We start from the raw sequence: 13,669 nt of genomic DNA on the forward strand, positions 1-13,669 counted from the left end.
TGCATGTGCAGTCTGATGTAAAAGCTGCCCACTCATTTGTTTCTGCCGGTGCACAAATAGACACAACATTTACTTTCATTTGAATGAGCCACCTCTGTGGTTTGCATCTTTTATTTGCTTTTTTTTTTTCCTACAGCATATAGAGCATGAGCAGCTTCTGAAAAAGGTCTGCATGCTCAGGAAAGACGCGCAGCGCAAAAGCTAAAGGAAGCACTGTGAGATGAGGCGACAATTCGGTTTAAGGTCATTTTCTGAGCAGCACATACAGGTAAACAATTTGAGTAAGACAGCAGTTAAATAGATCAAACAGCTCAACTGCTTCAGCTCAGCGGCCTTCTGGAGGTAACTAATGTCTGTATTCTTCATGCACAGTTTCACATGTTGAAGTAGGAGGTTATCTAAAAGCGCTTGAACCAGAAGTGTGACTGGAGTCGGTCGTGATTTTTAACTGTGCGAATCTACTGCTAAATCCTGGAATCACAAACTGCAGAATGAAAGCTCCAGTGCCTCGCTGAAAACACACATGGCATTAATACAGAGTCAGGTTAAACTCAGCTGTGAGTGAAGTACCACCATCAGGGACGTCTGGAAGATGGAGGCACATGCTGCCTTTTTGCGTCAGGAGGCAACAGTGAGTGTCTAGTTTTACAATTAGTGACAAAAAAAGACTACAGTTCCAATAGGAAGCCATTTTTAATGATGTGTGGACCAGTTTTGGCCCAGGGGCCTTATGTTTGACACCTCTGCTTTGAGTCAATCAACTCTTTTTCCTCACACAGTTCCAGTTTCACAAACAAAAAAAATAAAGGGAACTGCTTGTGCAACATTACTTTTGAGCAAACTACTGTTCTCTAGTGTAGCTTTCATTTCGCTTTCCATCGCTGATTGAGATCTAATCAGTTTCCTCTTCCTGCAGTTTTCTTTTTTAGCTTTCTGACACGATTTGACATCCGACTATGACGAGCACTACTGAACTTCAAAAAATTCAGTTTCTCACCTTGATTTTGTTTTTATTGCAACATGACTGATGTGCATTTCACCTAGTTTCTCTGTTTAGACCCGCAGCACACACTGCGATCACTCAGTTCCTATTCGACTTCATTTCCATGCCGACGGCCTGACGATGCAAAGAGGATGCAGATCCCGGCTGAAGAGGGAGAAAGCATTCGCCTCCGTGATCATGGCTACGAGACTGACTTCACCCTGGTGAAGCCATTCTGACAACACTGCAACACTGAAGGCTTTATTCTCCACAGACAAAGGAGGAAACAGGAGATCTTTGGTCCAACTGGCATCAAAAACTAAAGTGCTTCGATACAAGAGGCGCGAAACTTAAAGAGATGCAATACTGAAAAGTTACAGCATTACATTTAGCAATGGTATATCCCTTCCCAGGAAAGTGATATTGATCGCTGTATTCATCTATTCTGTGGAGTACTTTAAAATACGGGCATAAGGTACCTGTTAGCCAGCTGTGCCAAGGGGTTCGTCTCAAATGCAGTTTGATTAATTTTCGTATCGTGAAAAAAAAAAAGGAGCAAACTGAGTCGATTTCAATAACTTGCATTGTCAGTGGAACCAAGCATGAGAAGAGTAAACGGACAGTTTTTCATTTTCACCTGAAAATGTCATGTGAATGGAGTCTCACCTATATAACCAGCATGTATAAAATGTTGTTTTCAGAAAAAAACATTGAAAACGGGCTTCGTTTGCTGTTTCACTGTCTTCTTTTTAGGAAGGAATCTTTGGCGAAACATGAACACAGGGCCAGAAATTGTTATGCTGTTTAATGTTAGGAAAAAGACATTTCTTAATATTCTCGTTGCACAAACGATATGTTGAATTTCTCCTTTTATGGAGTGTTTCAAATTAGAAAAGTGCAACATATTACTGCAGTGAAACTGCTGTGGACATCTGTATGAGTGGATCATTTCTGAGGGTGAATTCATGTCACACACTAAAGCTGCCGATAGACTCCGTAAATCCGTTTCAATGTGAAAAATATTAAAGTGTACAAGTTGTTTTAGCATAACACTGCCCCCTTGTGGCCACTCACAAGCTCCAACTATAAATGAGAAGAGGTCAAAAGGTCAAACTGGTTCAACTTCAGTGGACTTAAGCTTTGTGAGAATAACAAAATGAATCCTCTTCTACGCTCGATTTGAAATATGGAAAAGTCTTTTGAGATTTCGATGCTGCAGATGGCAAAGCAGAAATAAATAAAATACTAGAAATGGTGGAAGATAAAGAGGAACTCTGAGTTTAGACCGAACAAAGGAATGCAGACACACAAAAAGAGAAAACCTGTCAGGATTAGAGCTGGGCCAATATGACATGCAAACAAAGCTCCACACATTTAGTCTTTCACACACAGACTCACAACGTGTGATCTCACTTCCTCTCTGCACAAAACGCACTCGACACTCAGCTCATATCCGGGTTGACAGCTTGATGCTGCAGCAGCAGCCACATGAATGGAGGAAACGGAGCCAGGGAAACCCCACGCCACAACACACACACACACTACAACACACTAAACACACACACACTAAACTTCACGAGAACACAACACACACACACACTAACACTACACTACAACACATCCAGCACAGAAACGACACGAGAACACAACACAAACACACACACACACACACTACAACACAATAAACACAGACACCACATACACAAAAATTTTAACATCCCCCACACACACACACATTACAGCACACCTACACATGTAACCACATACACAAAAATTCCAACATCACCGACACACACCCACATTACAACACTAATATTACTTAACAGACATACACCATTAACATATAGAACACACACCCATGCAAACACAGTATGAATCTTGATAGAAACTGGTCAAGAAACAAAAGCAGGTAAAACAAAGGGAGTCCGGTGAATGTATCATGTGTATTACGCTATTGCGAAAAAGTCAAAAATAATGAAACAGGACGGCGTTAAAGAGTCTAATTTAGTCCAGAAGAAAAACATCAAATTATTCAAAGTATAACTTGCAGGTGAGCATAAATAGTCTCAAACCAAAGGTAAAAAACTTTCTGTGGCTGAGTTTTAACTGATTATTGAACAAACGCCAAGCTTTTGTCAAGAGGTCAAACAAACCCAATGAGCTTCGGCTTTATCAGTCAAATAAATTTGCTTAGTTGGCGTCATCTACGAAAATCAATCACTGAGCTCCATGTTTGAAAATTGACTTGCTATCAAAGACATTTGGACAAAGGTGCCAATAATGTGAAAATGGCAGAATAGCTGCAAATACTGCAAAACAATTGGTCTTTTCCAATGCATTTAAAGCACATGAAGGATACTTGATCAATTGTCATAATAGCATCTTTCCAATGATGTGATAAATTATCATAAGATTGAAGTAGCATTAAAACTGTCTTACTGAATGTAAAACTTCAGCCAACTCTCCAAAATTAAAGGTTTTTTAGTGGGTTTTGTGCAGTTTGCCTCTGAAAAGTTGATTCAGTTGAATATGTCACTTCACTGTATTTAATAGTTTCACCACTAGGGGGAGCCTGAATAAATTATTCAATTAAATTGAGGATAATCAAAGGAAATCGTGCAAATGACTAAAAAGCAGAACCAAAGAAAGAAGACTTCACAAAAATTTCACCTCAAGAAAGTGGTCCAGCTAATTCTTAGCCCTCAGTTCAAAAAGTTTGGAAAACCCTGAATCCGCAGATTGTCTGAACTCTATATGCAGGAAACTGTAATCAGTAAGACTCCCCCAGTCCTTGTCAGTTTTGGGCCTTTTCCAGTTAAGTCAAAGACCACTTCACAAGTTTATACCAAGCTAAACTATGAACAACGCTGCATATGTATTCATGTAATATTCTCATTTCCTACATATATATTTCCAGTTGAGTTTCAGTTTGATTAATCCATCAACCTTTTCTCCACATAAACAAAGTGTTGACCTGGATGCGACTCTATTTGCCTTCACTCATCAGCTGCAGATCTTTGGATATGCAAACACGTTCAGCTTCCACCTCCTCGTTTTGGTCCCAGTGCACCTGCTCCCTCAACTCATCAAACACACCAACCTGTGTTTGTTATCTGCTTATCGAGGCAGCGTACGCGACACAATGGTAGCCATGGCGGCCTGCAGTCACACATGAAGAGGAGGAAGCTCATTGAGTCCACAGGATTAGTTCCTTCCTTCTCTTAATAGCCAAATTCACATGCAGGGTGCAGTTTGCTGGTGAGGAGGGAGGGCTGGTTCACCCTCCCTCTGGTTCACACACCCCCTTTCTGATTAACTATTTGCATGACATGGATGGAGATAAAATCAAAGTCCCCTTTATAGTGATTGAAATTACTTGAACAGAATAAATAAATGTTGGGGGAAAAAAAAAAAACATTTAGTGTGACTTTAAAGTCACATTTCAAGTAGTACAATCCAGATTTCCTTCACATTCAAGATGAAAGAAGTTGTAAATGAGTGTCAGTCTGAGCCTACAAGCAACATATGAAACATTTATCCTGTTTGCGTTACTTTTATCCAATTTCACTGAACCCAGTGCTGAGGAAGATGTAAAACTCAGCTTTCAGAACAAAGCCTGTCATTAAATCCTCCTGCTGGGCTTTACTGTCAGTTCGGTGATTTCACGCAGCTCCTGAACGCAGCATCACCCAGTGACGTCCGTGAACGCAGCACTCGGCTCGGTTTGAAATAAAAGACGCCCACAGCTTTCAGATGTAGACGTTTTTCCAGGAGGTGACGCTCGCCAGCAAAACTTCACACACTGAGAAGATCAGACTGACAGGAGAGCTCAGAGACAACTTCTTTTCCTTCTTCTTGCAGATCAATGATGATATTGATCAGAGCAGATCGTTTAACAGTTGGCACGAGCAGAGGGGGAAATGCAAACAGGATGCAGCCAAGTCATAAAAAATGTCAGGTCGAGTCATTCAATAACTTACAAAAAAATGTAAAAGGAAGAGAGGTTAGGTTACTATCTCTGACACCTCGTACTTCCTTCTGCCTTTAGTACAAATCGCACCATTACGCGCGAGTGCGCGCTGCGCGGCCCATTTTCACACTTGTCTCAGTTATGTCCAATTCTGCGCAAAAACTGCTGCTACGCAAATAATAAAATAAAATAAAAAGATCTAGCCAATGCAGAGTTTTGCACAGAGACAGAAGCTGCTTCCTCGTCTGGAGTTTGAAGCGAGAACAGCTGTGAAGTGGAGAACTTGTCAGTTTCACTCGTTTTAATTCACTTACCTCCACATCACTGGCGATCAAGCGCAAACTTCTTTCCCATTTTTTACACTCAGCCAGCACATGCACGGTGCTCATATTTGTGCACAAACTTAGCCTGATGCATTTTACCAAACTTTTGCTGAGTGGCATAAAACTTAAAATAAAGAAATTAAAAAAAAAAAAAAAAACCTCTGCAAACAGCCAGTGAGTGTGCGCGCTTTCTCTTTCTCTTTCCCCTCTCTCTCTTTCTCTCTCTCTCTTCTCACTAACTTTCTTAATTGCTTCAGCTTTGCACTCTGCAGCTCCACCATTCACACTGAGTTGGCTCCCAGGGTTGCACTGAGACACTTGTGACTTTGGACACACCCACCTGCTGCAGATCGTCCCTCCCAGAGCAAACCCAGGCGGCCATGAATGAGTGCATCAGTTTGAACTAGATCACATGAAGACATGCTGTACTTCAAACACAATGTGTGAAGGAACAAGCACACCTCTCACTGACCTCCACGAACAATGTGTGCACACTGGCATGTCCTGCAGGGTGCCCTCAGTTAAGAGATATTCAAAACCGGGGTTTTGGTGTCAATAAAGTATTTCTTAAATAAATAAAATCATATATAATGGCCCACTTCTTCTCTTGTGGTCATGTTCAGTAATTTACTGTACACGATGACCAAAAACATGCTATATTTCCATTACACTGGTAGGAGAGCGTCTTTTCACACAGTAAGCGGCGGTGCCGTGTTGCACCGTCATGCTCTGTGCAGTGACCATAAAAAGAGAAGCCAGACTCTGGTTTCTAGAGAAGACCTTTAGCGTGGGTCCTGGCCACAGCAGCTTCTCTTTTTTCAGCAGGTCACACTGCAGACCCAGTGTCTTCACACACTCTCTATCTCTAAGCAAATGAATGAAGTGCGAGGCTCATTTCCGTATTCTTTAAATAGGGGAAAAGCAGATTATATCAATGATCCGCTAATGCACTGCAGCACCATGAATTCTGGTGTTCTCGTTCTAACAGTCCTAAAACATGGACTTCAAGCTAACTGGTTATCCGAAAATAGCTAGTAGATGGGAATGTGTGTGATTTTGTCTTTCTGTGTGAGATATAAAAAGTGTCGGAATCAAAATGTTCATATTCTGAATAAAGCAAAAACATACAATATCATTAAAGAGAATAATACAAAGAAAAAAGTGTTTCGCCCAATAAAACGGCCTGAGTCACACACTGCTGCACATGCAGATATATTGAAATCTGCCATGCATGAAACTTCAGGGAAGTTCTGCCTATTTTCATGAACACACAAATACAGACGGAAGTAAAAGCAGAAGTTGAGGCTGAATTCTCTGCACCTTGTTTCATTTAGCGCCCGGCGTCTTGCTGAAGAGTAGACCTGCTCTATAAATAGATGGGAAAGGGAGTCCTCTCGGCCGTTCTGCATATTTGGAACTTCACTCAGTATTGGTTCACCCTCAACAAGAAGATCACCAGGACTTCCTCATATGGACACACTTCTGCATTTCACAAAATCAACACAAATGAAAGTTGCCCCCTTTCGTCATGGAGGTTTGAATGAGAAATTTCCTGTTCGGCGGTACATTATCTCTCCTGAAGTTCCCCCTCGGTTCTCGCAAGAGAAGACGAGTGGACGTTGAGACGAGAGGGAAGTGCAGATGTGGTGTCATGTCGGGAACTCCTCCCCCCACAGACAGATGTGTCGAGTGGAGCGCAGCGAATTTGTTCTCATCTGAATCTCCTGTGACGATTTCAGTGACGTAGTGGTTCGCACCTGGAAATATCAGTTAGTGGAGGAAGACACTATGATCTGGATGAAAACTCGTACTATGCTAAATCCAGCCAAACTAGCCTGCAGAAAGGTCCTATAAAGGGAGAAACATGTTTTCCTCGGGCTGCTAATACATCTCAGGTACTGTGGATACGATCCAGTGTGGTCATGAATTACAATCAGTGCTTCGTCTAGTGAAGAAGAAAGATTCAATGTGGACAACAGCTTGAAATAATGCTAAATGAATAGACTTTAATGAGGTGAATTTCATGGGATGGTCGGTCCCAGCTGTGAGACCTTTGGAAGATCTTCGCTTATTGGTAAAAGACCACAGACTCAACCCTAAATGTGGAAAACATTTCCATTTCTCACCGCGTCTGAGGCGAGTTTTCGCCTTCTACAGTCACAGTAATGCAACATTGAGTCAGTCCTGTCATAAACACTGATCTCCTGTCTGTCTCAACACAGCTGCAAAGCGGATTCGAGTCTCGATTCAATCCAAGGTACGACGTTTTGCTGTGTACATTACATTTACGAAACAAATAAGAAAAAACTGCAGTGTTTCACTTGAAACTCTGTCATGTAAACGAGGCCTGAGGTGGCCGAAGAGGACGGAGTCAGACCCTGCTTACACTGAGTCGGATCGTTTTCAAAAATTTGAGTTTTCAGTGACTCCAGGGCATCGTTGTTCAGAAAACGGACAACAAAAATGCAACAAAACTTTTCAGTTTTCACCAAAAAACATTGCGTAAATAGAGCCTCACACTGGAAGCAGCGATTAGAAGTCATCAGTAGATTAACATCAAGGAAAAGACAGTAGAGGAAATGCCTGTTTAGCTCCACTCCTCTCATATTGGAACCGGGTTTCAGGCCTACGCTCAGGGTCAAGGCTGAGGTCGATGTGCCACCAGCAGGGACACCTCAGAAAAAGAAATGCAATATCATTTTCCCCCACATCTTTTCATGGTTTAATTCTCCCTTCAAATAGATCGGCTGCAGCGGCGCCGTCAGCGCGCTGCTTGTGGACGTTTGCACTGTGATTACAGGATGGGTTTCGCTGAGTTTTCTCTCCATGGTGGTCCACGGCTCGGCTGTGGTTTCATGAGGAAGATCACAGTCCTTCAAAGTGTCCTTTGTTGAAGTGTTTACATCGGGCTTTAAACAAAATGCACTTGAACATTGTGCGCTGCTGTGTGTACAGTCAAGAGATGTGAGAAAAGCCGGAGTTTGAGGGCGTGTTCGGCGTGACACATTTAGATTGGCTTATTGTGGAAACAAACACAAGAGGAGTTTTCTTTTCTGAGGCTGCGCCTCTTTTCCCACAGGCTCCATATACAGTCACAAAGACTGAATTCAGGCTGTTTCCCAACACCGGCTTCAGTGCAGCCCAGGACCGTGCACAATTTTCTCATTATTACTCAATCGCTGGCATTAAACTCTAATACAGACCTTCAGATAGAGTTTATTATCCTGTTAAAAACACAATGGGATTCATTTTTTTTCCTCCCAGGCCGAGCATTGTACTAAAATCAGATGTATAATATAATAAAATAACCTCATAAAACATAAAACCAATAAAAACTATTTAAGAAGGGAACACCCCATTAAAACCAGTTGTCCAGCAATGTGCTAAGTACATTAAAAACCCTGCAAAACTGACAAAGTCAGTAAAAATGAATCCATTGGAAAAGTTTATTTGACACTGTCGCTGTGTTGGATTTCATTTACTTCAGGACCTGCCTTCATTCAGCAAAGGGAAGAAAACACAAACAATATTTCTGGGTGTATTTTGACTCCACGGCGTCACATCTTCACATTCATGAAGCTCATTTTTAGTTTCATTGAAAAGCTGCTGCAACAGATTCGGATGCTGTGACTGAGAATCAAATATGAGGGTTACCCCCAAGGTCCCTCTAGGTCTCTCTTCACCATGTGGTCGATCCAACTCCACGCTCACTGTTTAATCTCCTCCTTTATCAGCCGCTTGTCCCTCATATCCTGTATTCTGTGTGACAGTAGACAGTTCTCAACACGTGGGTGCAGATACTGTTGAAGGCCTTTCCATAATCTTACACGGTTTACATACGAGGACGACCGTCAGGCAATGCTCTGCTCCACAAGACAGATATACTGAGGCTGTAAAGTTGTAAAAACGGACACGGTCAGCAACATCCTGCTGCTTTAACAACGCTCAAAGTTCAAACATTTAAACCAGCCGTCAGTAACTTGAATGACTTCTTTTATGTTTTTTTTTTTTACCTTGATTGTAAAAATCATACACATATATTTATATATATGAATTAATATGGACAGGTTTCATATGTGGGTAGAGCAGGAATACAACCTCCTCAGGTCTGTGTGAAGTTTGCATGTTCTCACTACGGATGCATGAAATTTCAACGCAAGCAAAGTACATGACTTGTTCTGTTACCTTCTTAAAGGAGGGAGCCTGACCAAAGCCGCCACATCCAAAGTAAGCAGCGTTCAGGCAAATTACCCACTCCTCTCTTGCTGTGGCGTTGAAAAAAACAAACAAAAAAAACAATACCGGCCTTCACCGAGGTCCTGTAATTATGTGTAAACTTTAAAAAGAAAGTACACTAAAACCTGTACACATAATTTGTGTGCAGGAGTTGGCAAAGTGCCAACAAATGTGTTTTTTTTTTTTTTCTTGTTTCGCCATCACATTTTTTGTGTCTCGATTAATGGAAAACATGAGCTTTGAAGGAACTGGGAGTTTAGATTTGACTTCTAAAAGATAAACTAATAGATGTAGACTGCCTGATTTCATTCGAGCTGACTGCAATGAGCGAAGGACAAGCCGCTCACATCCACATGTAACTGAGGTACCTGGATTCAGACCGGGGGCCTTCCCACTGTGCAGCCGGTAGACCCACATCTGATTCTCTCCTCTGAGAGACGCACTGTCAACACATCGGCCACGTCCTCACATTGCAGCGTGTTTCCATTTTGCGTATTAACTGCTGGTATTTGTTAATTTTTAGAGCAACCGCAAAGAAATGGAGAGCAGACACAGTCTTCTTCACTTCAGTTTTGTTTTCACGCTTTAATCTTGAAAAACGTCTGTACTGTATCGAAAGAAGAACCGATTAGGCAAGCCTTGACCCCAGTTTCTGCTGTTGCTCCTCAGAATCAGAGGTTCCCACAGACGATAAGCATGTTGAAATCCCTCCCACAAAAAACAGAAGTGGTGCTCATGAGCACGAGGAATTTGTTAACTAGAAACTGTGCCTTTCTGCTGATTCCGCCCTTTAACTTGGGCCACATGCAGGAAAGGCACACAAGGATGCAAGGAGCCCTCACACGCTCCGGAGACGAGCTGAGTCACTTTACAGGTCGTCGGCGGAGACTCGGGGACCGTAAAAATCACCAGACTTTGATCATCTGATCGCCAGCTGCAGGACGTCACGCCGACCGTCGCCCCGCTTACTGATTAACGTCATGCGGCGCGTCCCAGGAATGTTTGCGAAGGCGTGTAAACGGAAGCGGCGCGTGTCTCCGGGACACTGGACGCCTGCTCATCTTACGCGTTACTCCGTGTGACACTGGAGACGCAGTGAAACGTTACGCTACATCAGTGGGCATGAGAACAGAGGAAGAGGCGGCAGGACGTCTCTCAGGTTGAAAGCTGGAAGAGAAATTCTCAGTCTCCTCATGATGCGAGGCGAACAGAAGAAAAGGCAAAACTTCTTCTGACTGCAGAGCATCTTCCTCCTACAAAGCGACGCAGGGAGGTCACCTCAGGCAAAACAAAACAAAAGAGGCCGGCCTCACCGAACGTTGCATCAATTCAAACAACACCATTAAAAGATTAGGATGGAAAAGTAATAGCTGTTATCATGGGAAGGGCTCTGGTTTGGCCACACTGGAGTTTGGATGGGAGTGTTCACTTCTTTAATTATTTAAATTGATTTAATTATTTTAATTAAACCAAAACGCACAGGTCTGAACACACTCTCGATGCTTTGAATCGTTCGTCGATCACTGACGATATTTTGTCTCTGTCGAGCCTTCAGGAGCTATTTCACACGCAAACAGATCTGGGAGATGATTAAAAAGCAGGAAAGACTCACAAAAATGGTTTAGTGTAGTCAAATAAAGCTCCAAGCCCATAAAAGACAGGAAGCTGGAAGTGTCCTTTGATCCTTTAAATGGATGTGAATCATGTCGAGTTTCTATTTCAAGGTCTTTTTTTTTTCTGAACAATCACAATACCCTTTGTAAAAAGGTGCTTTAAAAGAATTCCTGAAGCAGGAAGAGCAATTGCAGTAAATGTGGGTGGAGCAGCACAGAGCATGGTTTGATCTGTCCACCCAAACCGAAAGGATTAGCTGCGGCGTGAGAAAGAGTGAACCAGGAGCAGCGAGGAGGGACACTCGCCGTGTAGCTCCATCATCATAAGATTGCGCGGGTTTAATGACAAACAAAAAGAATTAAACTTTAAAAGGGACATTTACTCAAAGAACAAAACAAGAACTTTATCTCTCTGGCGTCGCACTAGAAGCCTGAAGTCTGTCAGCATGTGCGCAGCTCTGTGTGCAGGGCGTGGGCCATTTGTTTGTTCGGATGTTTTCCATTTGCTCTGGAATGTCTTTGGAACTGCAATAATCTTAGACTCTGGGGCTGAACACACGTTTCTCATCCTCCCACATGCCGACTGCATGAGATGAGAGTTTCCGTACTGAGCAGGGACACAAACACACACGTCGGACAAAAAAGGGGCTTCAAGTTAATTTGCGTTCGTCCCATTTCAAGTTTGATGAGTTTATTGAAAACCTCGGCTCAAGGCTCATGAACTCGACTCCTTTGGACAGGTGAAGAACCAGCTGAAGAAAAGCTTGATTAAATTTCAACGGCCGGGATTTCCACAAGAACAGTTTGGAGCATTGATGCTGCCTTCATGCACAGCCAGGAAAGTCCCACGCTCCGGGGCTTTAGAGGAGTTTCCTAAATACAAAACTCGCATTCAACCGTGAGAAAAGCCAACTGAACAAACGCGCCCAAGAGAACGGGAGAACCGCTCGTCTCGCTAGCGACTGTGTTCTGCTGATGTTCCCACCAGCTGTGCGTTGGTGTGCGCACATCTGCTGAGTGCGTCTCTTCCACTTCTGGAGGTTTCATTTGACCGCTTGGATTACTTCTAACAAGTGCATTTGAGATCATTGATGTGCAATTCAGCACTGAAACTCTCCCGATCGAGGAGGTTCTACCTCCTTCTGCCATCTCAATGTCAGGCCATCACCACGGTGTTTCAGAAATGCATTTTGACAGCAGTTCTCAAACTTTTCAGTGTGTACAGCCCGAGAATATATGGAGCTCTCTGAACACCACTACAGCTGGCTGACCTGAACACAGCAGTGGACACTGTGGAATCATTTAAATATGAATTTCATGTTTTGCATTCCTTTGTTCTTCCAATTACCTTTCATTCGGAGGTTAATAAACCTTCTATAGAAAAAAAACTATCATGATTGAGGACATGAACGTTCCTCTACAAAATTAATATGACACTTACTCCAGTCAGTATGCATCATTTTATGATCTTTTTTCTTTAATTTCGTGATCAACTCTTATAAAGTTTAGTTTCATCACAGCTTCGGTTTCAGGTTTATTAGGCTATAAAAGACAAAACAAAGAAAAAGTGAAAACCATATTTCACCCACAATTTAGTTTAATTCAGTTTTGTGTGTTAAAGGATTTCGCTTTACTGTGAAACTACAGCTGTAATATTAGGTGGAAGGAAACTCCTGATGATCCAAACGAACAGTTTGGTTCGCCTCATATCAAAAGGACCTTGATCTCGACGACAGCGATGCAGCTCTGACGCCACAGTGCACCGACGGACAAACACAACACAAATAGTGACGCTGTGCGCTCCTCTGTGGGGCTGAATGAGCTGGTCACACACCCGGGAAACGGAAAATCCTCTTTCATGTGGTTGACAAAGTAAAACAGGAACAAAAAAATTTGAAAAGCGGAAACAATGCGGCAGAAGGCGTTTGGATTCTTAAGACTGAGGGTCAATATTTAGAAATGAGACAAAAGAAAAACCAGGATTGATGTGGTCTGCAGGTATTTTCCATTTTATAGTTAAAAAATATGTTTTCTTCAAAAACAGGAAGTTTTCTGCCTCTGTACTTCGAAGCAGACCAATAAAATCCTCACTCTGCACCGAATGTGCCTCAAACCTGGCACGTGCGCTGCATGATGACGCAGAAAAGAAGCACTAAATACAAATATCATGCAAAATCAGTTTCATTCAACAACAGAATAAGTCCGTCTGCATTTTTCCTCTCAGACAACGTCAGGTGTGCCTCGACAGTTTGTTTCACTTGACGCGTGAGTCTCCAGGCAGAAAGCGCCTGTTTGCTGCCAGAGGGTCGGCAGCCTGCTGACGCAGTCCCCAGCGTCCACATCAAAGTGCTTGCGGTGGGAGGCCCGGCAGCGATCCGGACGCAGAGCCCAGCAGGACCGGTGCGAGCCGCAGCAGGTCTCGGAGAGGGATTCCCAGCTGGCCGCTGGCCGACAACAGACCTCCGAAAGAGATGCAGCCTGGACAGGAAGAGAGAGAGGGAGGGAGGGAGAGAGGGAGGGAAGACCCTCGCATGATGGCGTCTGC

The 13,669-nt window shown here is 43.0% G+C and overlaps 1 protein-coding gene and 1 long non-coding RNA gene across 2 annotated transcripts in view; both read right to left on the reverse strand.

The window, feature by feature from the left end:
* The window catches only part of LOC115399753 (uncharacterized), a 71,757-nt gene extending 66,204 nt beyond the window's left edge, over positions 1-5,553 (reverse strand). Inside the window, exon 1 of the long non-coding RNA XR_003932724.1 lies at positions 5,267-5,553. This is a non-coding gene — a long non-coding RNA (uncharacterized LOC115399753). The remainder of the gene's footprint in view (positions 1-5,266) is intronic.
* A 7,027-nt stretch (positions 5,554-12,580) lies between these two features.
* anapc1 (anaphase promoting complex subunit 1) overlaps positions 12,581-13,669 on the reverse strand; it is a 53,582-nt gene continuing 52,493 nt past the window's right edge. The window contains exon 53 of the mRNA XM_030106410.1: positions 12,581-13,602. Coding sequence (XP_029962270.1) covers positions 13,466-13,602 — 137 coding nt within the window. The 3' untranslated portion in view covers positions 12,581-13,465. The remainder of the gene's footprint in view (positions 13,603-13,669) is intronic.

The sequence above is a fragment of the Salarias fasciatus genome, chromosome 13 (genome assembly GCF_902148845.1).
Source record: "Salarias fasciatus chromosome 13, fSalaFa1.1, whole genome shotgun sequence".
NCBI lineage: Eukaryota > Metazoa > Chordata > Actinopteri > Blenniiformes > Blenniidae > Salarias > Salarias fasciatus.